The sequence below is a fragment of the Lepidochelys kempii genome, chromosome 7, assembly GCF_965140285.1.
Source record: "Lepidochelys kempii isolate rLepKem1 chromosome 7, rLepKem1.hap1, whole genome shotgun sequence".
Lineage (NCBI taxonomy): Eukaryota > Metazoa > Chordata > Testudines > Cheloniidae > Lepidochelys > Lepidochelys kempii.
Genome location: NC_136386.1, coordinates 32,571,661 through 32,590,246, shown reverse-complemented (window position 1 = coordinate 32,590,246; position 18,586 = coordinate 32,571,661). Strand labels below are relative to the sequence as shown.

The 18,586-nt window shown below is 49.9% G+C and overlaps 1 protein-coding gene across 4 annotated transcripts in view; it reads right to left on the bottom strand.

Moving 5' to 3' along the window:
- Positions 1–15,134, bottom strand: part of CDC42BPG (CDC42 binding protein kinase gamma) — a 65,146-nt gene extending 50,012 nt beyond the window's left edge. For all 4 annotated transcript variants that reach the window (XM_073351939.2, XM_073351941.2, XM_073351940.2 and 1 more), the window contains exon 1: positions 14,798–15,134. In XM_073351939.2, the coding sequence (XP_073208040.2) occupies positions 14,798–14,954 (157 nt within the window). In that variant the 5' untranslated portion in view covers positions 14,955–15,134. The remainder of the gene's footprint in view (positions 1–14,797) is intronic.
- Positions 15,135–18,586: the final 3,452 nt, after the last annotated feature.

Sequence of the window (18,586 nt, the reverse complement as noted above, 5' to 3'; positions counted from 1 at the left end):
GTTAGTCTCTCAGGTATCTGCTGTGGTCCCAGGGAGAATATGCCCTGCCCCCAAAATGATTACCTTATACTTCTTGTTAAAGTTAATTTCCTGCCAAGTACCAGGCATGGTTTTCTGAAGTTTTTGGATCCTACAGCAAGATCAAGTGCTTTACCTAACGCAGCCAGCGCCTAAACCTGAAAAACAAGACCTGTGCTGTTGGGGAGCGTGAGTAATCGTATTTCCACTGCCTCGCAAGAAGGAGACAGAGAGGTAAGAGTTACATCATAGATGTTTTTTAAAAAGGCTGCTCCAGCCGAGAGTTTCAGACAGGAGTGGCAGGTGGCATGTAGTGAGATGCTGCCTTGTATGACTGCGATTCTTAGATCCTTTTCTGGTGTATTACTGTGGTAGAAAAAAGCAAAAAAGTCTTGTCTCCATTGGGCGATTCGATGGGCTGCTGGAGATCTTCAGAGGTCTGTCAAATAAGGAGCCAAGGGAGCAGTAGCTAGATTACTATACGCATTGCAATGGTACCAAGGAGCCCCACTCATGGACCTGGACCCCCTCGTGTCTAGGATTGTGCAATCACAGAACGAGAGGTGGTCCCTGCCTCAAAGAGATTTTCTTAGATCGATTTAAAAGTGCTGTTCTTCCAAACAAAATAAAAAAAACAAAACACCCAAAAATCTCCTGAAGATTGAAGCAGACAGACAGACAGACAGAGACACACACGAATCTCTACTGTGGCCAATTTAGTTTCTGCGCTAGGAGAGACAATACGTGGTTTTCCTCGTATTGGTCTACATCAAGCCAACACTGAACAAGAGCGTTCTCCATCCTATGTATTACAGGAGTAGCAGAGGCAGGATTAGAACCCAGGTGTCTCAATTACTAGTCCAATGCCCTAGTCGCTAGCCGAGAGTGTGTGCCTTCTCTTTAAGCCAGGGGTAGTCTATTTTTTGTCAAAGTCCACACTTCTTGGAGCAAGGTATTGTCATGGTCCAGACTCCAGAGAAAATAATAAAAACCCAATAATTATCATAAGTAAATAAGATTTCAGTCCATTCAAAAGCATCTAGCGGTCTGGATGGGGCCTGCCAATTGACGACTCCCGCTTTAAGCCCTTGTCCACCTACAGTAGTTGTATTGCTTTAACTCTGCTGCTGTAGTTGAAGTGGCACAATGCACCTGAAATAGCCAGAGTTTTACTGTGATCAATGTACATATACGAGGACAATTATTCCCATGGAGCAGTGGTTTTCAAACCGGGGCACACGTACCCCTAGGTACGAGTTCTCATCAGGGAGTAAGCACAAAAAAAATCCTGTAATGGGGAACAATGCATTTTATTTAGTAAGACTTGGCAATGGAATTGTAGGTATCTCAGCTGGGGGTATGTAGTAGACTACATTATTTGGCAAAGGGTACACAGCCTACAAAGTTTGAAAACCACGGTCATACAGGAAGGGGAATAAGCTAGACCAGTCTAAGCCCTGGTCTACACTAGGACTTTAGGTCGAATTCAGCAGCGTTAAATCGATGTAAACCTGCACCCGTCCACACGATGAAGCCCTTTTTTTCAACTTAAAGGGCTCTTCAAATCGATTTCCTTACTCCACCCCTGACAGGTGGATTAGCGCTCAAATCGGCCTTGCCGGGTCAAATTTGGGGTACTGTGGACACAATTCAACTGTATTGGCCTCCGGGACCTATCCCAGAGTGCCCAGTGTGTGTGTGTGACCCCTCTGGACAGCACTCTCAACTCAGATGCACTGGCCAGGTAGACAGGAAAAGAACCACGAACTTTTGAATCTCATTTCCTGTTTGGCCAGCGTGGCAAGCTGTAGGTGACCATGATGGAGTCCCAGAATCGAAAAAGAGCTCCAGCATGGACTGAACGGGAGGTACGGGATCTGATCGCTGTGTGGGGAGAGGAATCCGTGCTATCAGAACTCCGTTCCAGTTTTCGAAATGCCAAAACCTTTGTCAAAATCTCCCAGGGCATTAAGGACAGAGGCCATAACAGGGACCCAAAGCAGTGCCACGTGAAACTTAAGGAGCTGAGGCAAGCCTACCAGAAAACCAGAGAGGCAAACGGCCGCTCCGGGTCAGAGCCCCAAACATGCCGCTTCTATGATGAGCTGCATGCCATTTTAGGGGGTTCAGCCACCACTACCCCAGCCATGTTGTTTGACTCCTTCAATGGAGATGGAGGCAACACGGAAGCAGGTTTTGGGGACAAGGAAGATGAGGAGGTTGTAGATAGCTCACAGCAAGCAAGCGGAAAAACCGGTTTTCCTGACAGCCAGGAACTGTTTCTAACCCTGGACCTGGAGCCAATACCCCCCGAACCCACCCATGGCTGCCTCTTGGACCCACCAGGTGGAGAAGGGACCTCCGGTGAGTGTACCTTTTAAAATACTATACATGGTTTAAAAGCAAGCATGTGAAAGGATTAATTTGCCCTAGCATTTGCTGCTCTCCTAGATGTACTCCCAAAGCCTTTGCAAAAGGTTTCTGGGGAGGGCAGCCTTATTGCGTCCTTCATGGTAGGACACTTTACCACTCCAGGCCAGTAACACGTACTCGGGAATCATTGTACAACAAAGCATTGCAGTGTATGTTTGCCGGCTTTCAAACAACATCCGTTCTTTATCTCTCTGTGTTATCCTCAGGAGAGTGAGATATCGTTCATGGTCACCTGGTTGAAATAGGGTGCTTTTCGTCAGGGGACATTCAGAGGTGCCCGTTCCTGCTGGGCTGTTTGCCTGCGGCTGAACAGAAATGTTCCCCGCTGTTAGCCACGAGGAGGGGGGAGGGTTGAGGGGGTAGCCACACGGTGGGGGGAGGTAAAATGCGACCTTGTAACGAAAGCACATGTGCTATGTATGTAATGTTAACAGCAAGGTTTACCCTGAAAAAGAGTGTAGCCACTGTTTTATAATATGTGTCTTTTTATATACCGCTGTCCCTTTTTTTCCTCCACCAGCTGCATGTGTTTCAGTGATCACAGGATCTTCTCCTTCCCAGAGGCTAGTGAAGATTAGAAAGAAAAAAAAAAACACACTCGTGACGAAATGTTCTCTGAGCTCACGCTGTCCTCCCACACTGACAGAGCACAGACGAATGCGTGGAGGCAAATAATGTTAAAGTGCAGGAAAGCACAAAATGACCAGGAGGAGAGGTGGCGGGCTGAAGAGAGGGCTGAAGCTCAAATGTGGCGGCAGCGTGATGAGAGGAGGCAGGATTCAAGCCTGAGGCTGCTGGAGGATCAAACCAGTATGCTCCAGTGTATGGCTGAGCTGCAGCAAAGGTAGCTGGAGCACAGACTGCCACTACAGCCCCTGTGTAACCAACCGCCCTCCTCCCCAAGTTCCATAGCCTCCACACGCAGATGCCCAAGAACGCGGTGGGGGGGCCTCCGGCCAACCAGCCCCTCCACCACAGAGGATTGCCCAAAAAACAGAAGGCTGGCATTCAATAAATTTTAAAGTTGTAAACTTTTAAAGTGCTGTGTGGTATTTTCCTTCCCTCCTCCACCACCCCTCCTGGGCTATCTTGGTAGTCATCCCCCTATTTGTGTGATAAATGAATAAAGAATGCATGAATGTGAAGCAACAATGACTTTATTGCCTCTGCAAGCGGTTAGCGAAGGGAGGAGGGGAGGGTGGTTAGCTTACAGGGAAGTAGAGTGAACCAAGGCACGGGGGGTTTCATCAAGGAGAAACCAACAGAACTTTCACACCGTAGCCAGGCCAGCCATGAAACTGGTTTTCAAAGCTTCTCTGATGCGTACCGCGTCCTCCTGTGCTCTTCTAACCGCCCTGGTGTCTGGCTGCGCGTAACCAGCAGCCAGGCGATTTGCCTCAACCTCCCACCCCGCCATAAACGTCTCCCCCTTACTCTCACAGATATTGTGGAGCGCACAGCAAGCAGTAATAACAGTGGGAATATTAGCTTCACTGAGGTCTAAGCGAGTCAGTAAACTGCGCCAGCGCGCCTTTAAACGTCCAAATGCACATTCTACCACCATTCTGCACTTGCTCAGCCTGTAGTTGAACAGCTTCTGACTACTGTCCAGGCTGCCTGTGTACGGCTTCATGAGCCATGGCATTAAGGGGTAGGCTAGGTCCCCAAGGATAACTATAGGCATTTCAACATCCCCAACAGTTATTTTCTGGTCTGGGAATAAAGTCCCTTCCTGCAGCTTTTGAAACAGACCAGAGTTCCTGAAGATGCGAGCGTCATGTACCTTTCCCAGCTATCCCACGTTGATGTTGGTGAAATGTCCCTTGTGATCCACCAGAGCTTGCAGCACTATTGAAAAGTACCCCTTGCGGTTTATGTACTCGCCGGCTTGGTGCTCCGGTGCCAAGATAGGGATATGGGTTCCGTCTACGGCCCCACCACAGTTAGGGAATCCCATTGCAGGAAAGCCATCCACTAGGACCTGCACATTTCCCAGGGTCACTACCCTTCATATCAGCAGATCTTTGATTGCGTGGGCTACTTGCATCACAGCAGCCCCAACAGTAGATTTGCTCACTCCAAATTGATTCCCAACTGACCGGTAGCTCTCTGGCGTTGCAAGCTTCCACAGGGCCATCGCTACTCTCTTCTCAACTGTGAGGGCTGCTCTCATCTTGGTATTCATACGCTCCAGGGCAGGGGAAAGCAAGTCACAAAGTTCCATGAAAGTGCCCTTATGCATGCAAAAGTTTTGCAGCCAGGCGGAATCGTCCCAGACCTGCAACACTATGCGGTCCCACCAGTCTGTGCTTGTTTCCCGAGCCCAGAATCGGTGTTCCACAGCATGAACCTGCCCCATTAGCACCATGATGCATGCATTGGCAGGGCCCATGCTTTCAAAGAAATCTGTGTCCATGTCCTGATCACTCACGTGACCGCGCTGACGTCGCCTCCTCACCCGGTATCGCTCTGCCAGGTTCTGGTGCTGCATATACTGCTGGATAATGTGTGTGGTGTTTAATGTGCTCCTAATTGCCAAAGTGAGCTGAGCGGCCTCCATGCTTGCCTTGGTATGGCGTCCGCACAGAAAAAAGGCGCAGAACGATTGTCTGCCGTTGCTCTGACGGAGGGAGGGGCGACTGACAACATGGCTTACAGGGAATTAAAATCAACAAAGGGGGTGGCTTTACATCAATGAGTATTTCAGGCAGGACTTCATGGAGGGTTCCAATAAGAAATGGTGCACCTAAGTAATTGTTCTTATTGGAACAAGCAGGTTGGTCTGGCCTCTGATTGATACATGGCTAGATTTACCTCGCTGCACCTTCTCTGTGAGTGACTGCAGTGTGACCTAGAGGAATGAGTCCCCTAGACGGGGGAGGGGGGAAGCAAATAAGTACAAAACAAATCTGGTCTATTTCTTGTTTTGATCCACTCCATCTATCTTTTACATCTTTGGCTGGCAGCAGATGGTGCAGAAGGACTGCAAGCCATCCACATCTCTTGCCTGCCTGGCAGAAGATGGTACAGTACGACTGCTAGCAATCCGTGTCGCCTGCCTGCTCACCATAAGATGGTTCAATAGGACTAACTGCAGGACTAAAGAGAACGACCTGGTCAAGTCATTCCAAGCCGCTGTCTGCCCAGGCGCTCCTGGCCGACGTGGCCAGGAGCACCTCAGACATGACGATGACGGCTACCAGTCGTACTGTACCGTCTGCTGCCACTAGGCAATGGGTTGATGCTGCTGTGTAGCAATGCAGTACCACACCTGCCCAGGAGACATAGGGTGACGGTTACCTGAGCGGGCTCCATGCTTGCCGTGGTATGGCGTCTGCACAGGTAACTCAAGAAAAAAGGCGTGAAACGATTGTCTGCTGCTGCTTTCACGGAGGGAGGGAGGGAACGGGGGCCTGACGATATGTACCCAGAACCACCTGCGACAATGTTTTAGCCCCATCAGGCATTGGGATCTCAACCCAGAATTCCAATGGGCAGCGGAGACTGCGGGAACTGTGGGATAGCTACCCACAGTGCAACACTCTGGAAGTCGACGCTAGCCTCGGTACTGTGGAAGCGCTCCGCCGAGTTAATGCACTTAGAGCATTTTCTGTGGGGACACACACACTCGAATATATAAAACCGATTTCTAAAAAAACGACTTCTACAAATTCGACCTAATTTTGTAGTGTAGACATACCCTAAGGCACAGGGCACCCGCAGAACAGAGAAGGAAATCTTTTCTCCAGTGCACAACTGGCCAAACATAGCTGGGATTTTCTCACCTTCCTCTGACAGATCAAAGATCAGCGACAGCTGGAGACTAGTCAAAATAGGGCACTGAGGTGGTCCAGAGAATTCACTGGCTTTGAGGCTTGGTGGTGGATCTTGCTCCTGTGCTCAGGTTCTAACTGATCAGCAGATTTTGGGTTGGGAAGGAATTTCTCCCACATCAGATTGGCAGGGACGCGGTGGGCAGGGTTTGTCTTTCTCTGCAGCATAGAGTGGGGGTCACCTGCTGGGATCATCTGGACATGTCTCACCTCATTGATCCCCTGCCATAACAGGGGCCTGAGACATTGGTGGTCTCTCCTGTTCTGGGCCCAGGGCTCACAAGAGGTCAGGTGCCCAAGGACTGAAATGAGTTAGTCTAACTAAAGTCATTGAGCTAAGTACAGAGGTAGCTGGGTGATGTTAAAAGGGCCTGAGATACACCCAAGATCAAACTCGATGACCTCATTTTCCCTTCTGGCCTTAAACTCTGAAAGAGCATCCACGCTAGGTGATGTCATGGTATGTCTCTCTCTCACACATACCCCCCCAGCCACCAGCGTGAAATGTGTGTGTAGGCCAGGCCTGAGCAATAAGATTGTACAACTAAGTTTTTCCTTTAGCCAATTGAAGGCTCCAGTCCTGTATGTGTTTAACCTAAAGCACAAGCCTCATCCCCTTGCTTCCCCTGTGACGACACCCCTCTTTCAGGGACCAGGTCTTCGATCCACAATGGCTTCGTAAACTAAGGGTACCATTCTCGACTGGGAGGGCAAATGGGCCCCAGTTCAACCCCCTCCCCCGGGGTTAAAGAACCAGCAGCTGGAGTGGAATTAAAATTCACACTGGGAATGCAGAAGCAAATTCTGTCTGTTGGATACCCAGGGAAAGGGGGATTCCCCAGTCACCTGCAGAGCTTTTAAATCAAGCCTCGAGGTTTTGTCCCTAACTTGATAGATCTGGGCCCCTCGCCAGCTTGTTGGCTCAACACAGGAAGCATCAGGTGTTCCGGCCAGGGTGATACATGAGGCCCAATTAGATTATAACAACCCCTTTCTGGACTGGAAGTTAATTAATTGTGAACTCTGCTTGGATTGGCAGCTCTCTGGGACAGGAAGTGCTTCTCGGTAGGAGGCTGCACAGAACCTAGCCCCATGGGGAAATACCTCTGTTGGCAGGCAGGTCTGGGAAGTGTGTAGCACAACAGGGACAGCCCCATGCTCTTAGTCAGCTGGAACAGGACATCTCTCCCAATCTCAGTGCAGGGGTCTAGGCAGCAACTGGCCCACCCCTACTGTCTGCCCCCTCCCCCCCAATCTTCTGGGGCCTGAGGTAGTACTGGCCTACTCAGAAGAACATCTGGTATCTAATGAGGTTACTGTAGCTCAAAGCTAGGATTGCAAAAGCTGTGAAGAATGTTTGGAAAATGTCAGCCATTTGCAGAGGAGAATTTAAGATGCCTGAGGAAGGAGGCAACTGGCCTGAAGCTTTCGGAAGACCTTGCTTTTGACTAACCTGAGGTTTTCCAAAAGCGCAGTCGCACTCCTTTTAAAATAACTAAAAAAGTGTGCTAGGTTAGACTAAACATGCTGCTGGGCCAGAGCAGACTAGTGTGAGCTCTTTGGGACAGGGACCATCTTTTGTTCGGTTTGTACAGCACCTAGCGCAATGGGTCTTGGTCCATGGCTAGGGCTGCTAGGTCTGACTGCAGTATGCATCAAGACAGAGCCATTATGGATAGAAATAGTTTTACAACTGGAGGTGTTTTCACCGCTTATCACACATCCCTTAAAGCCCCAGTGCTCATGCTGCTTTGCTTACAAAAAGGAAGGTGAAGGGCTGACTTGATCCCAGTCTAGCAGTACTGACATGAGGAATCCAAATTTGAAAATGTGCTCCTCAATCTAGCAGACGAAGGTCGAACACAACCCAATCGCTGGAAGTGGAAGTGAGACAAATTCAGAATGAAACCAGGTGCCCATTTTAACAGACAGGATAATTAACCAAGGGCTGTGGTGGATTTACCATCACTGGCAATGTTTAAATCAAGACAAGATGTATTTCTAACAGAGCAGTCCTAGTTCAACCAGGAGTTATTTCAGAGACATCCTAGGGCCTCGGGTACACAGAAATCAGACTAGAAAACCACAATGAGCCCTTCTGGCCTTAAAAATCAGTCAGAAGTTATGCTTTTATTTTTGAATGGCATTATTTTGACCCAAAAAGTCAATAGCTTGATTATCTGCCTGCTTCTCATTTCCTCCAAGTGAGGAATTTTAGATGTCTGTTACAATTAAAGGACCCAGATCTATTGTTAGTTATAATTGTGTAATGTTGCAGCAACAGCAGTGTTCGTCTGTGGATCTCAAACCACTTCACAAAAGAATAACAGGTTGCCCCATTTTACAGAGGATGAAACAGCAGCAGAGAAAGGGGCAACTGACTCACCCGAGGGCACCCAGCAGGCCATGGACTAGAACCCAGGTCTTTGCGTCCCAGTCTAGTGCTTTATCCACTAGGCAACACTGCCTCTGGAAGCATAAAGCTGTTGCAACTCTATTAGGCTAGGCACCACACAAACAGAAGATGGCACCTTCCCCAAAGAACTTACAATCCAAGTGCTAACCTTCACAGTATTAAAGGGGTTTATTGTTTCTGAGGTGCTGAATACTTAGAAACCCCATTGAAGGGATTCCAGAAATCAGGATATCTGAATGTTGCCAACACTAAGCATTCAAAACTGGGAGTCAGCCTGGCCCGAAACCATGACATTATCTTAAAGAATCATGCGATTACTCTTTTTTTTTTTATGAATGTTGGGTTCTTTTCGAATTTGTCTCCTGTGGTTTTGAGCTTTAAAAGGGGCACACTCTCTCCCCTCCCCATCTCCTCATCCACAATCTGCAAAAATTAAGGTGAGTCTCACACGAGCTGCGGCTTTAAGGAACACATTAAATTCCACCAAAAATCATAAGAGCTGTCCCTGCTGTAATTCACACACCTGTAATATAACAGCGCCTAGACCCCTTGACCAAAAACCAGCCCCACCATCACACCTGGCACTGGGCAGATATGTAGCAAGAGACAGGCCCTGCCCCAAAGAGCTCACAGTTTAAATAGACAGAGGGTGGGATGGGAAACAGACACCAAGAGGGGAAGGGACTTGCCCAGGGTCACACAGCAGGCCAGTGCAGAATTAGGAATGGAACTCACATGTCCTGTCCCTTGGCCACGTTTCTTATCAGGGTTCCCCTTTGGAGTGAGTATAGGAAAGAATAATTCTCTGCACCACAGGAGCCACTGGCTGAAATTCTATGGCCTGCGTTATCCAGCAGGCCAGATTCCCTAAGCCACCTCCTCCTCCTCCCCCCATCTCATATGTTTTGAACAGCAGTGAGATTGTTAACAATGCTGACCTCTGAAGTACCATTGCTGGCCAACCGAGCTAGCAGGCAGTATCCAGAGCTATCGTTTCAGGCTCTCTGCCAACTCAGACTGCACCAGATCATATTTTCAAGGTTCTCTGTGCAACTGTAACTAGAGTAGCAAGAGGACACCATAGACAATAACCAGTTCTGTCCACTCCCCCCACAGCTAGGCCTAGCGCACCCCTATGGGCATAATGTCTCCTTTAGGACACACCTGACTCAAGTCACAAAGCACTCCCCCAACCTACATAAATCCATTAAAAATCCCCAACAAGCCCTGTCCTAGCAAGTGCTGAATGGAAATTTTCCAAGTTTTGTGTTAAAACAAAAACAAAAAACATGAACATGAAGTGTTTTGCAAATTCACCCCAGGTTTGACTGTTTGTCACATTGCAGGCAGGGTCTCTGTCAGATCACCCAGCAGGCTGCTGAGGAGCCAGGTTTCCAGGCTCTGCAGTTCTGGGGCAGCCTCACCATCTGGACTGCCCCAGACTGGGGATACTTGGGCTTCCAGGCAATGGAGGGGGAAGCCTGAGGACACCAGTTCTAACTGGGGCTCAGCTCCCACCAGGGAGCCTGGAAGCCCTTGCTCTAGCCAGGGCTTTCAGGCTCCCTCCTACTAGCCAGTGTCCTGGGCACAGCTGGCTCCCCAGACAGCCCAGGGAACCAGCTGGCCTGGGAAGTCCTGGGGCCCCAGAACCATAGAAGATACACCTGGGAGTGGCAATCCCCAGGGTCCTCAGCAGCTGCTCACATGATTCAGGTCAGCTTCACCCAGGTCATTCAGTGGTGGAGAGTGAAACTGACAAGAATCACATCAGTTTCCCCTGAGCACCTGCTGGCATAGGTATTACCTTTTGGAAACAGTGTTTAGGTACTTCTGAAATTAATGTTTTCAGCAAGTCTGACATGTCCTGCAAACCAGAAATCCCAAATTTCAGCTGGCTCTCGTGCTAGGGCAATGGTATTGCAAACGGGGTAGACACACTGTCACAGCCAGACATTAGGGCCTGATGTGGATCTCACTTTCACACAGGAGGAGGGCACAGAGTCAGGCCTTCTCACTTTGAATCTCTCCCACATTTTTCCTTGTGAAGAAAGGACTTAACACAAAAACAAAGAACACGGAAGCAGGATCATTCCCCCCACCTCCAATCTTCATTCCTGCAGCATAAATCACTCCCAGCATGGAGAATACACGTAAGCAGTGGGAGTGGATGCAAACTCACACAGCACAGAGATTCCTGGTTTCCTGCAAAGCAGCTCTCAAGGGAGTGGAAGGAGAGAACACAGCACTTTACAATTAGCTAATGAAATATCACCCACCCTTTACAGCTGCTGAATGATCAGCCTTAGTTTTACAGGGGAGGGGCAGACCCAGGGGTTAGACCTGGGAAGATAGGTATTGCCAGACAGGATCAGAGCAGAGGGCTGTCTAACCCAGAACTTAGATCATCATAATTTGGGGACAGGAAGTTGTTGTTTAGTGCTTGTACTGTGCCTAGCACAGCAGAGCCCTTGCCCATGACTGGGACTTATAGGCACTATAGCAATACAAACAACCAGCAGCTAACGTTTCAGAGGAAGATGCAGAAATGCTGGAGTGAACCATTGTAGGATAATATATTCCTAATGAATGTCTCCTCCTGATCATGAATAACTAGAAGACAAGCTTAAACCTTGAAGTTTAATATCCTTGCCAAAAGTTTGTTAACATTAGCTATAACTAGATATTCTTGTTATCCATAGAACCTGTCCAATCCCTTTTTGAAGTTTGGTAAATTCTTGGCCTCAGTGACTTCCTGTGGTAGCAAGTACCATAATCTAAAAGAAGTACTCTATCCTTTGATCCATTGTGAGTTTCATAAAATCATAGAAATGTCAGGCTGGAAGGGACCTTGAGGGATCATCAAGTCCAGCCCCCACACTGAGACAGGATCAAGCAAACCTAGACCATGCCTGACAGGTGTTTGTCACAACCAGTTCTTAACCTCCAGTGACATGGATTCCACAACCTCCCCTTGAAGCCTGTTCCAGAGCTTAACTCATCTAAGAGTTAGAACATTTTTTCTATTTGACCTAAAATCTCCCTTGCTGCAGATTAAGCCTGTTCTCCATGTCCACGAAAGGTAGGACAAGAAATAATACATTAAGGGCTGTTTTAAAGAGGATGGTGAAGACTTATCAGGTCCCCACTAAGTCTCTTCTCAAGACTAAACACCCCAAGGTGTTTTTATTAAGCCTTTTCTCACAGGTCAGGTTTTCTAAAGACTTTTACCATTTTTGTTTCTCTCCTCTGGACTCTTGCCAGTTTATCCACATCTTTCCTGAAGCCTGGAACCCCAAACTGGACACAGCACACCAGCTGAGGAGACTTCCCCAGTGCCAAGCAGAGCAGGATAATGACCCCCACCATGTCTTACATACAAGACTCCTGTTAATACACCCCAGAATAATATCAGCTTTTTTTAAATATATAAAAAACACACAACTGCACCACTGTTGGCTCATTCAATTTGTGATCCACTATGATCCCCAGATTCTTTTCCTGCAGTACCAATGTCTAGCCAGCTATTTCCCATTTTATAGCTGTGCATTTGATTTTTTTTCCTTCTCAAAGCGTAGTGCTTTGCACTTGTCTTACTGCTACCTTCAGATTTCACTGTGGGCCCTTATTCTTGTGCTATGAGGCCAGGAGATGCTGATCTCCCGCCATTTATTCGTTGATAGACTTATCTCAGGAGGCTTGGTCTGTAGTGCAAGAGCAGCCATCCTCCGCTGGAGTGATGAACTACAATGCACCCTTTTTACTAGGGCCTACAGGCTGCAGCCAGCCTTGGGGCCAGATCCACAGCTGGTGCAAATGAATGTACCCCTGTGGGCTTCAGAGATTGGCAGCAGGTGGCAGGACACAGAGACCCCAAGCAATAGTGATACTGCGGCCAACCCATTACAGTAGATGTACAAATGACTGCAGCGCTTTGGTTCTGAGACTTGGCAGCATCCCTCCCCTGTCCTATTTCCCACTGTGTTTAGACCAAGCGTTGGGGCAGGGACCTTCCTTTGTCGACAAAACAGCTTGAAATGGCCACTTAGTTATTTGGGGGCTGCCCAACTGGACGCGCCTTAAATGGACCCCTTCCGTCAGGCTCCTTTAAGGAATGTCTGTGTGCACCCCGAAATCCTTATGCACTTCAGAAAATTTGAGCCCTCCCATCATTTGATCTGTATCTGGAGCATGAGAGGGACCAGTCTGCTGGGAGCCAATAGACTGGTGGTGTATAGGCCAAGCAGGAAATTTACAAGCTTTTTACAGGCTCTGGTATCAAATGTGTAGGTTTCCTTCTGTGAGAAAGGTGGCCAGATGCTACAGCAAAGGGTCCATGAGAACACAGCTGGATGATTAGAAGGCAGGAATTCTGTATTTTTAAATAAAGGCAGCAGGTGGATTTTTGAGCACTTAAAAAAACTGGCTGTTAAACAGCAAGAATGTCTCAGCCTGAACTAAAATGGAGTTCCTGCCACACTATGACAAGGATATTCATAGATTCAGGCCAGAAGGGACCATTGAGTCTGACCACCTATATAATATAGGCCAGGGAATACCACAACAGTTAACCCTGTACCAAGCCCCATCACTTGTGTTTTTCTTAGAGATCTACTCTAGGAATGATTTTGGGGCTGTTCTCTGGCCTGTGCTATCTATACAGGAGGCCAGACCAGATGACCACAATGATCCCTTTAGGCCATGGAATCAATGGACCTACATTTGATTGAAGCATCTTCTAGCCGGGCAGCCAGTCTGGAGTTGGCGACATCAAGAATCCCTCCCCCACCCTTTGCTTTCAGAGTTTGGTCCCTGAGAAACATTGGAGCCTTATTTCTAACTTGAATGTTTCTGACTTTAATTTCCAGCTGTTGGTTCTTATTCTACCATTCTCCACTAGCTTAAAGAGCCTTTTAGTACCTGCTGTTTCCTCTCTGAAGATACTGGTACACTGATCAAACCACCTCTCAATCCATCACCATCCTCCAAAACAGTGCCACAAATCTGGTGCTGATGGGCGTGCGGTTAAGGTACCGGAGACTTGAGTTCTATCCCCAGCTCTGCCACTGACTCTTGGTCTCACCATGAGCAACACACTACAGCCTCTCTGCCTCCATTTGCCCTGTTTGTAAGTGGTTCACTAGCCAATAGATGTTTTGAGGATAAACCAGCCAGATCAAGAGTCTCCGATACTGTAGTGACAAGGGCCCTGCCAGGCTGGGGTGGCACAGGGCAATTGACCAGAACTGCTAGTTCAGAGTAAGAGTCAACTATTCCACAGTAACTATTGTGCTTTAAATTCACACCCTACCTTACTCCAGAATAGCTTCCTTGGATTGACAAGCCCCAAGCACCTAGTAGTGATCCAGACTCAAGCCAACTGCTTGCGGGGGCCTGCGTGACATGAGTTTTCCAAGTCTCAGGCTAGTCCCTAGTGGGTCATTTCATGTCCCCCTCCCCAAATAAAATAAAATAAAAATAAATAAATAAAAGCAGCTACTTTTGCAATCAGCACAGACCAGGGGGAGGAAGCAGGGAGGGAGGAAGCATTGCAGGGAGCGGTGTGTGTTTGTTGCTCACACCTCTGTTTCCTCCTCCTGCCCCTTAGTGAACAGGGGTAGGGGGTACTCAGATGAGCACATTGCACCCCTGCTGCACACAGAGTAAGGGGGCACTCAAGTACAGCCACTCCTGCCTTGCCCCAATCCACCACAGGGATACCCATTACACAAGGTGGGGGCACCCCTAGCCATCACATATGGTGGGGGGAAGTCCTCTCCCCTTTCTGACTTTCCAGTATCCCACCCTGCATTGCAGAGTGCTGGAGGCAGTATATCCTGCAATTGCAGCCCAGGGTCAGCTCTCCCCTTGCACAGGGTTGGGGGCCCTTTGTCCCATTGCACCCTGGGGGTAGCCCCCCCTTCCTACAGCTCCCCTCTAATTGCACAGGGCCTGGGGTGGGGCTTACAGGACAGGCTTCTTTCCTTCACTGCAAGGAGCTAAAGGGGCAGCCTCCCCTATCACCTGGGACTGTAGGGGCAGGAGGCCCCCCTCCTTTCCCAGCCCCCACTGCACTGCGCTCTGGGGGCAGGAGACTCACCCCACGCCAGGAACTGCTGCACGCTGCGCTCCCGCCGCAGGGGGGCGCCGCTGCACTCCCGGTACAGGCACAGCAGCACGTCCAGCAGCGACTCGAGCCCGGGCCCCTGCAGCAGCTCCCGCAGGCCGGCCAGGCGCCGCTCCACCGGGCTGCACATGCTGCCCCACTCCGGCCGCTCCAGCCTCGCTGCCTGCCTGCCCTTCCCCACTCCCCGCAGCCCGGGCCCCGGCCCCGCCCCTGCCGGCCGGCCCCCAATGGGGAGGGAGCTACCGACACCTGGGCCAGGTGGGGAAGGGGCGGGGCCAGCTGTGCCAGATGTGCTCTGACAGCTCCACGCCCCCCCGAGGCTGGGGAAAGACAGGAGAAGGAATGGAGAGGGACAGACGGATGTGTAGGGAGGCGGACGGACAGATAGGAGCCGGGCGGGGGGTGGGGGTGGGAAGAGGAGAGAAAGATGTGCATGGGGAGGAATGGACAGATGGATGGCAGGAGAGAGGGGCGCACGTGCAGAGGGATGGATAGATGGAAGAGGGCAATGGAAACTAGAGGGGGTGGGCAGGGGGATGGCTGGAGAGCCAAAGCTGCGAACAGGGAGAGGCTCAGGGAAGCCTGGCTCAAGAGAGGGATGAAGAGGAGCGACAGCCAGCCAGGGCTAGGGGTGGATGGACAGACAGGAGAGTCCCTGGAGGGAGAAAGGAAAAGAGAGGAGGAGAGAGATTAAGATTAGAATGAAAAAGAGGAAGATGGCAGGAGCGAGGTATGGCATATGCTTGTTCTCCCCACCTCTGCTCTGCCATGGAGGAGCCAGCCCACCCCCCCACCCATGAGGGCCAGGCTGAGATAGACCCCCGCCTCCCGGGGAACCCAGATGAGACCCAGCAAATTCATCTCACACTAGGTCAGGAAGCACTGAAAGAAACTGGTGTTGGACTGTGACCAGTCTGGGGCTGGGAGCAAAGTGGAGGGTCTCAGGCAGACCCCTCTCAGCTCCCCACCTGGGCAAGGGGCAGACAGCTGTTCAGCTATTAAGGCCAATGCAGCCCTCTCTAGCCCCTATCCTGCTACTGCTAGAGCCCACAGTGTGTTCTCGACCCACAGCCTACCATGGGCTGCTTGTGACCCAATCAGCACACATTTGTGGCCCATGTGACATCCTCAGGGCCATACAGATTAAAACAGAAACCTGCGTATGTGGCTCACAATGGTAAATAGGCAGAGAAACACTGGCCTAGAGGCACTAACTGGCACTTAGTGCCCCAAGGTGGCATGTACATTATCATCAAGGCAGCGTCTAAAGAACCCTAACTCGGATCAGTGCCCCAAGCATGCCATTCGAGCTCGCAGTCTGAACAGACGAAAGGGGGGAGGAGAAATAGCCATTGTATGGCGGGGGAAGGGAAGGAGAGAGGGACTCATTTGAGTTCTCTCAGGGCATCTGGGGCAGAGCCAGGAATAGAACCCAGGTGTCCTAGGTTCCAATCTCTTGCACTAGCTCCTAGGCTCCATTTTATATTGTGAAAGCACCTAGAAGCCACAACAGAGACTGGGGCCCCTCAGGGTGCTAAGTGCTGCATAGTCTGCTCTCCCCAACCTGACTGGGGTCCCCCATCACACCAAGCTGCATAGGCCCAATAGCAGTGAGATTTCCTTACACAGTTTAACCAGAGGCCATGGTAGGGATATGGGGTGGGGAGGTGGAGAAGCTTACATGAAGCAGCACTACCCCCTGCTGGATGACTGAATTAAAGGCAGATTATTGGATTAAGACCAAGCTAACCCAAGGAAGCTCAAGGGTCTACTCCAAGCCCAGACTCCACCCCCCTCCCAACCGGCAATTCGAGGAAGTGAGAGAGACTTCTCCCTGCCATCAGGGCACCACAGCAGAAAGCGACCAATGAATGCTGTGCCCAGTCATTAGGAAACAGGGCATGATGCTAGAGCAGCACCAACTGATACCATTCCCACGCAGCTCATCTGACCCAAAACTCTGTCTGGGAAGGCTCTACAGCGAGGTGGCAAAGTCTCCTCCTAGTGAAAGCAGTGGGCTGGCAGTCAGGACTCTGGGTTCTATTCCTTCTTTCACCAGACACTGGCGCTTGTCTTCAGGCAAGCCACTCTCACTGCTGCCATTGATAATTATACTTACTCACCTCACAGCAGATGCTGCAAAGCTAGATCTAATGACTAGGACACCCCTCACACACACCAGTGCTAGGCTTCCCTACAAAGGCCTAAGGAGGCTAGACATAAGGTCAGCAAAAAAAACCACCAATCAGGGACTCAGTTCAGCTGACAGTAGGAGGTGACAGTCAGCAGCAGGGAAGGGGTTAAAACTTAAAAGCACATATTAGAATCTCTTATCCTACAGCAACTCACTAGCAGTTTTGGATTGTAGAAGCAATCCAGCCTTGAGCAGGGAACCCCCCCCCACACACAAAATACCAGCCTAGAGAATACATGGGGAATTCTGGCCTAGGAAGTGACCTCACCAAATTAGTGAAAATACCTCATTCTAAGAGCTTCCCCTCTGCATAAAATTCCACTGTTACAAAACTTCCCCCATTCCAAAGTGGGGCAAAAAAGCTGAAATTTCAGAAAGTTTCCTACAAAACGGATATTTGATTCAGGACCATCACCATGTGTTTCATCTCAAAAGTAAAAGGACTTTTTGACTAATGTAAACAATACACATACAGTACTGCCTGTTGAAAATTACAGTAGAATCTATTTAAAATACTAAAGTCTAAACCCAATTAGAATGTGGGGGTCTCCATGAGTTTGACTCTCCCCCCATCCCTCCACTTCAACAGTTGGTGAAACAGACATTTCCACAAAGCATTTTGATTAACCTGCACTTGCATGGAAACCTTGAGAACATCAGATGGCCAAGAGGGGAGAGATCATGCTCTCCCATCTTCCTCTGCTCTCTAGGCCTGTCCCCACCCCAGACTCCCAGTGGGTGCAGTACAAGCAGGCCCTTTTATTTTCAACAGGAGGGCCCAATCCTGGATTCTACCCTCCTTCAGTTGAAAAGCCCCCACTGAGTCAGAGTGGACCTCTAAACTCTGCAAAGTGCGGCACTTCACACATCCCCCACCCACTGTTGTTCAGGGCTGCTAGTGCCAAACTACCCCCACCCCACCCCCAATATCAGGCCCTAAAGCCATAATTCCCTGCAGAGAAGTGGCAGCTGCATTTCAGCAAAAAAGGGGCACAGAGACCCTTCCACCTTAACACCAGCATCCAGGGCTGCATGCCAAAGATGGCATGACTTGGATTCTGCAGCTCTTAAAGGAGTGAGCTTTGACCCAGAGTCTCCACCCTCTTGGATACTGGCTGTACAGGGCTTCTGGAACAGCTGTGCAAGTACCCATTCCACCCAGCAGAGGGCAGCAGCATCCCACCCTCCCCCCATTTACTGTATTCCATGCAGCAGGATCCAGTCTCATTACATGCAGCCTCCACCCCCTATTTGTTCCCACATTCCACCCAGCAAAGGGCAGCTGCATCTTGCCCCTCCCCAAAACTCACCCAGAGACTCAACATTGATGCCACTGCCCCCCGCAACAGCTGTGCACCAGTCTCCTCCCCCCCCCCCAGCCCATTACTATTGCAGCCAGCAGCAGGTAGTCCATTCCCTCCCAGCGGGCAGCATCTTCTCCCTCTCTGCCCCCCCCACCCCAGGCAGCAGCTTCTCCCCCACTGCCATGTGCCCCATTTCCCCCCCCCCCCCCGGCATGCAGACTCTCACCTTAAGTAGGTGTGGATCCTTTCCCTCTGATAGGAGGA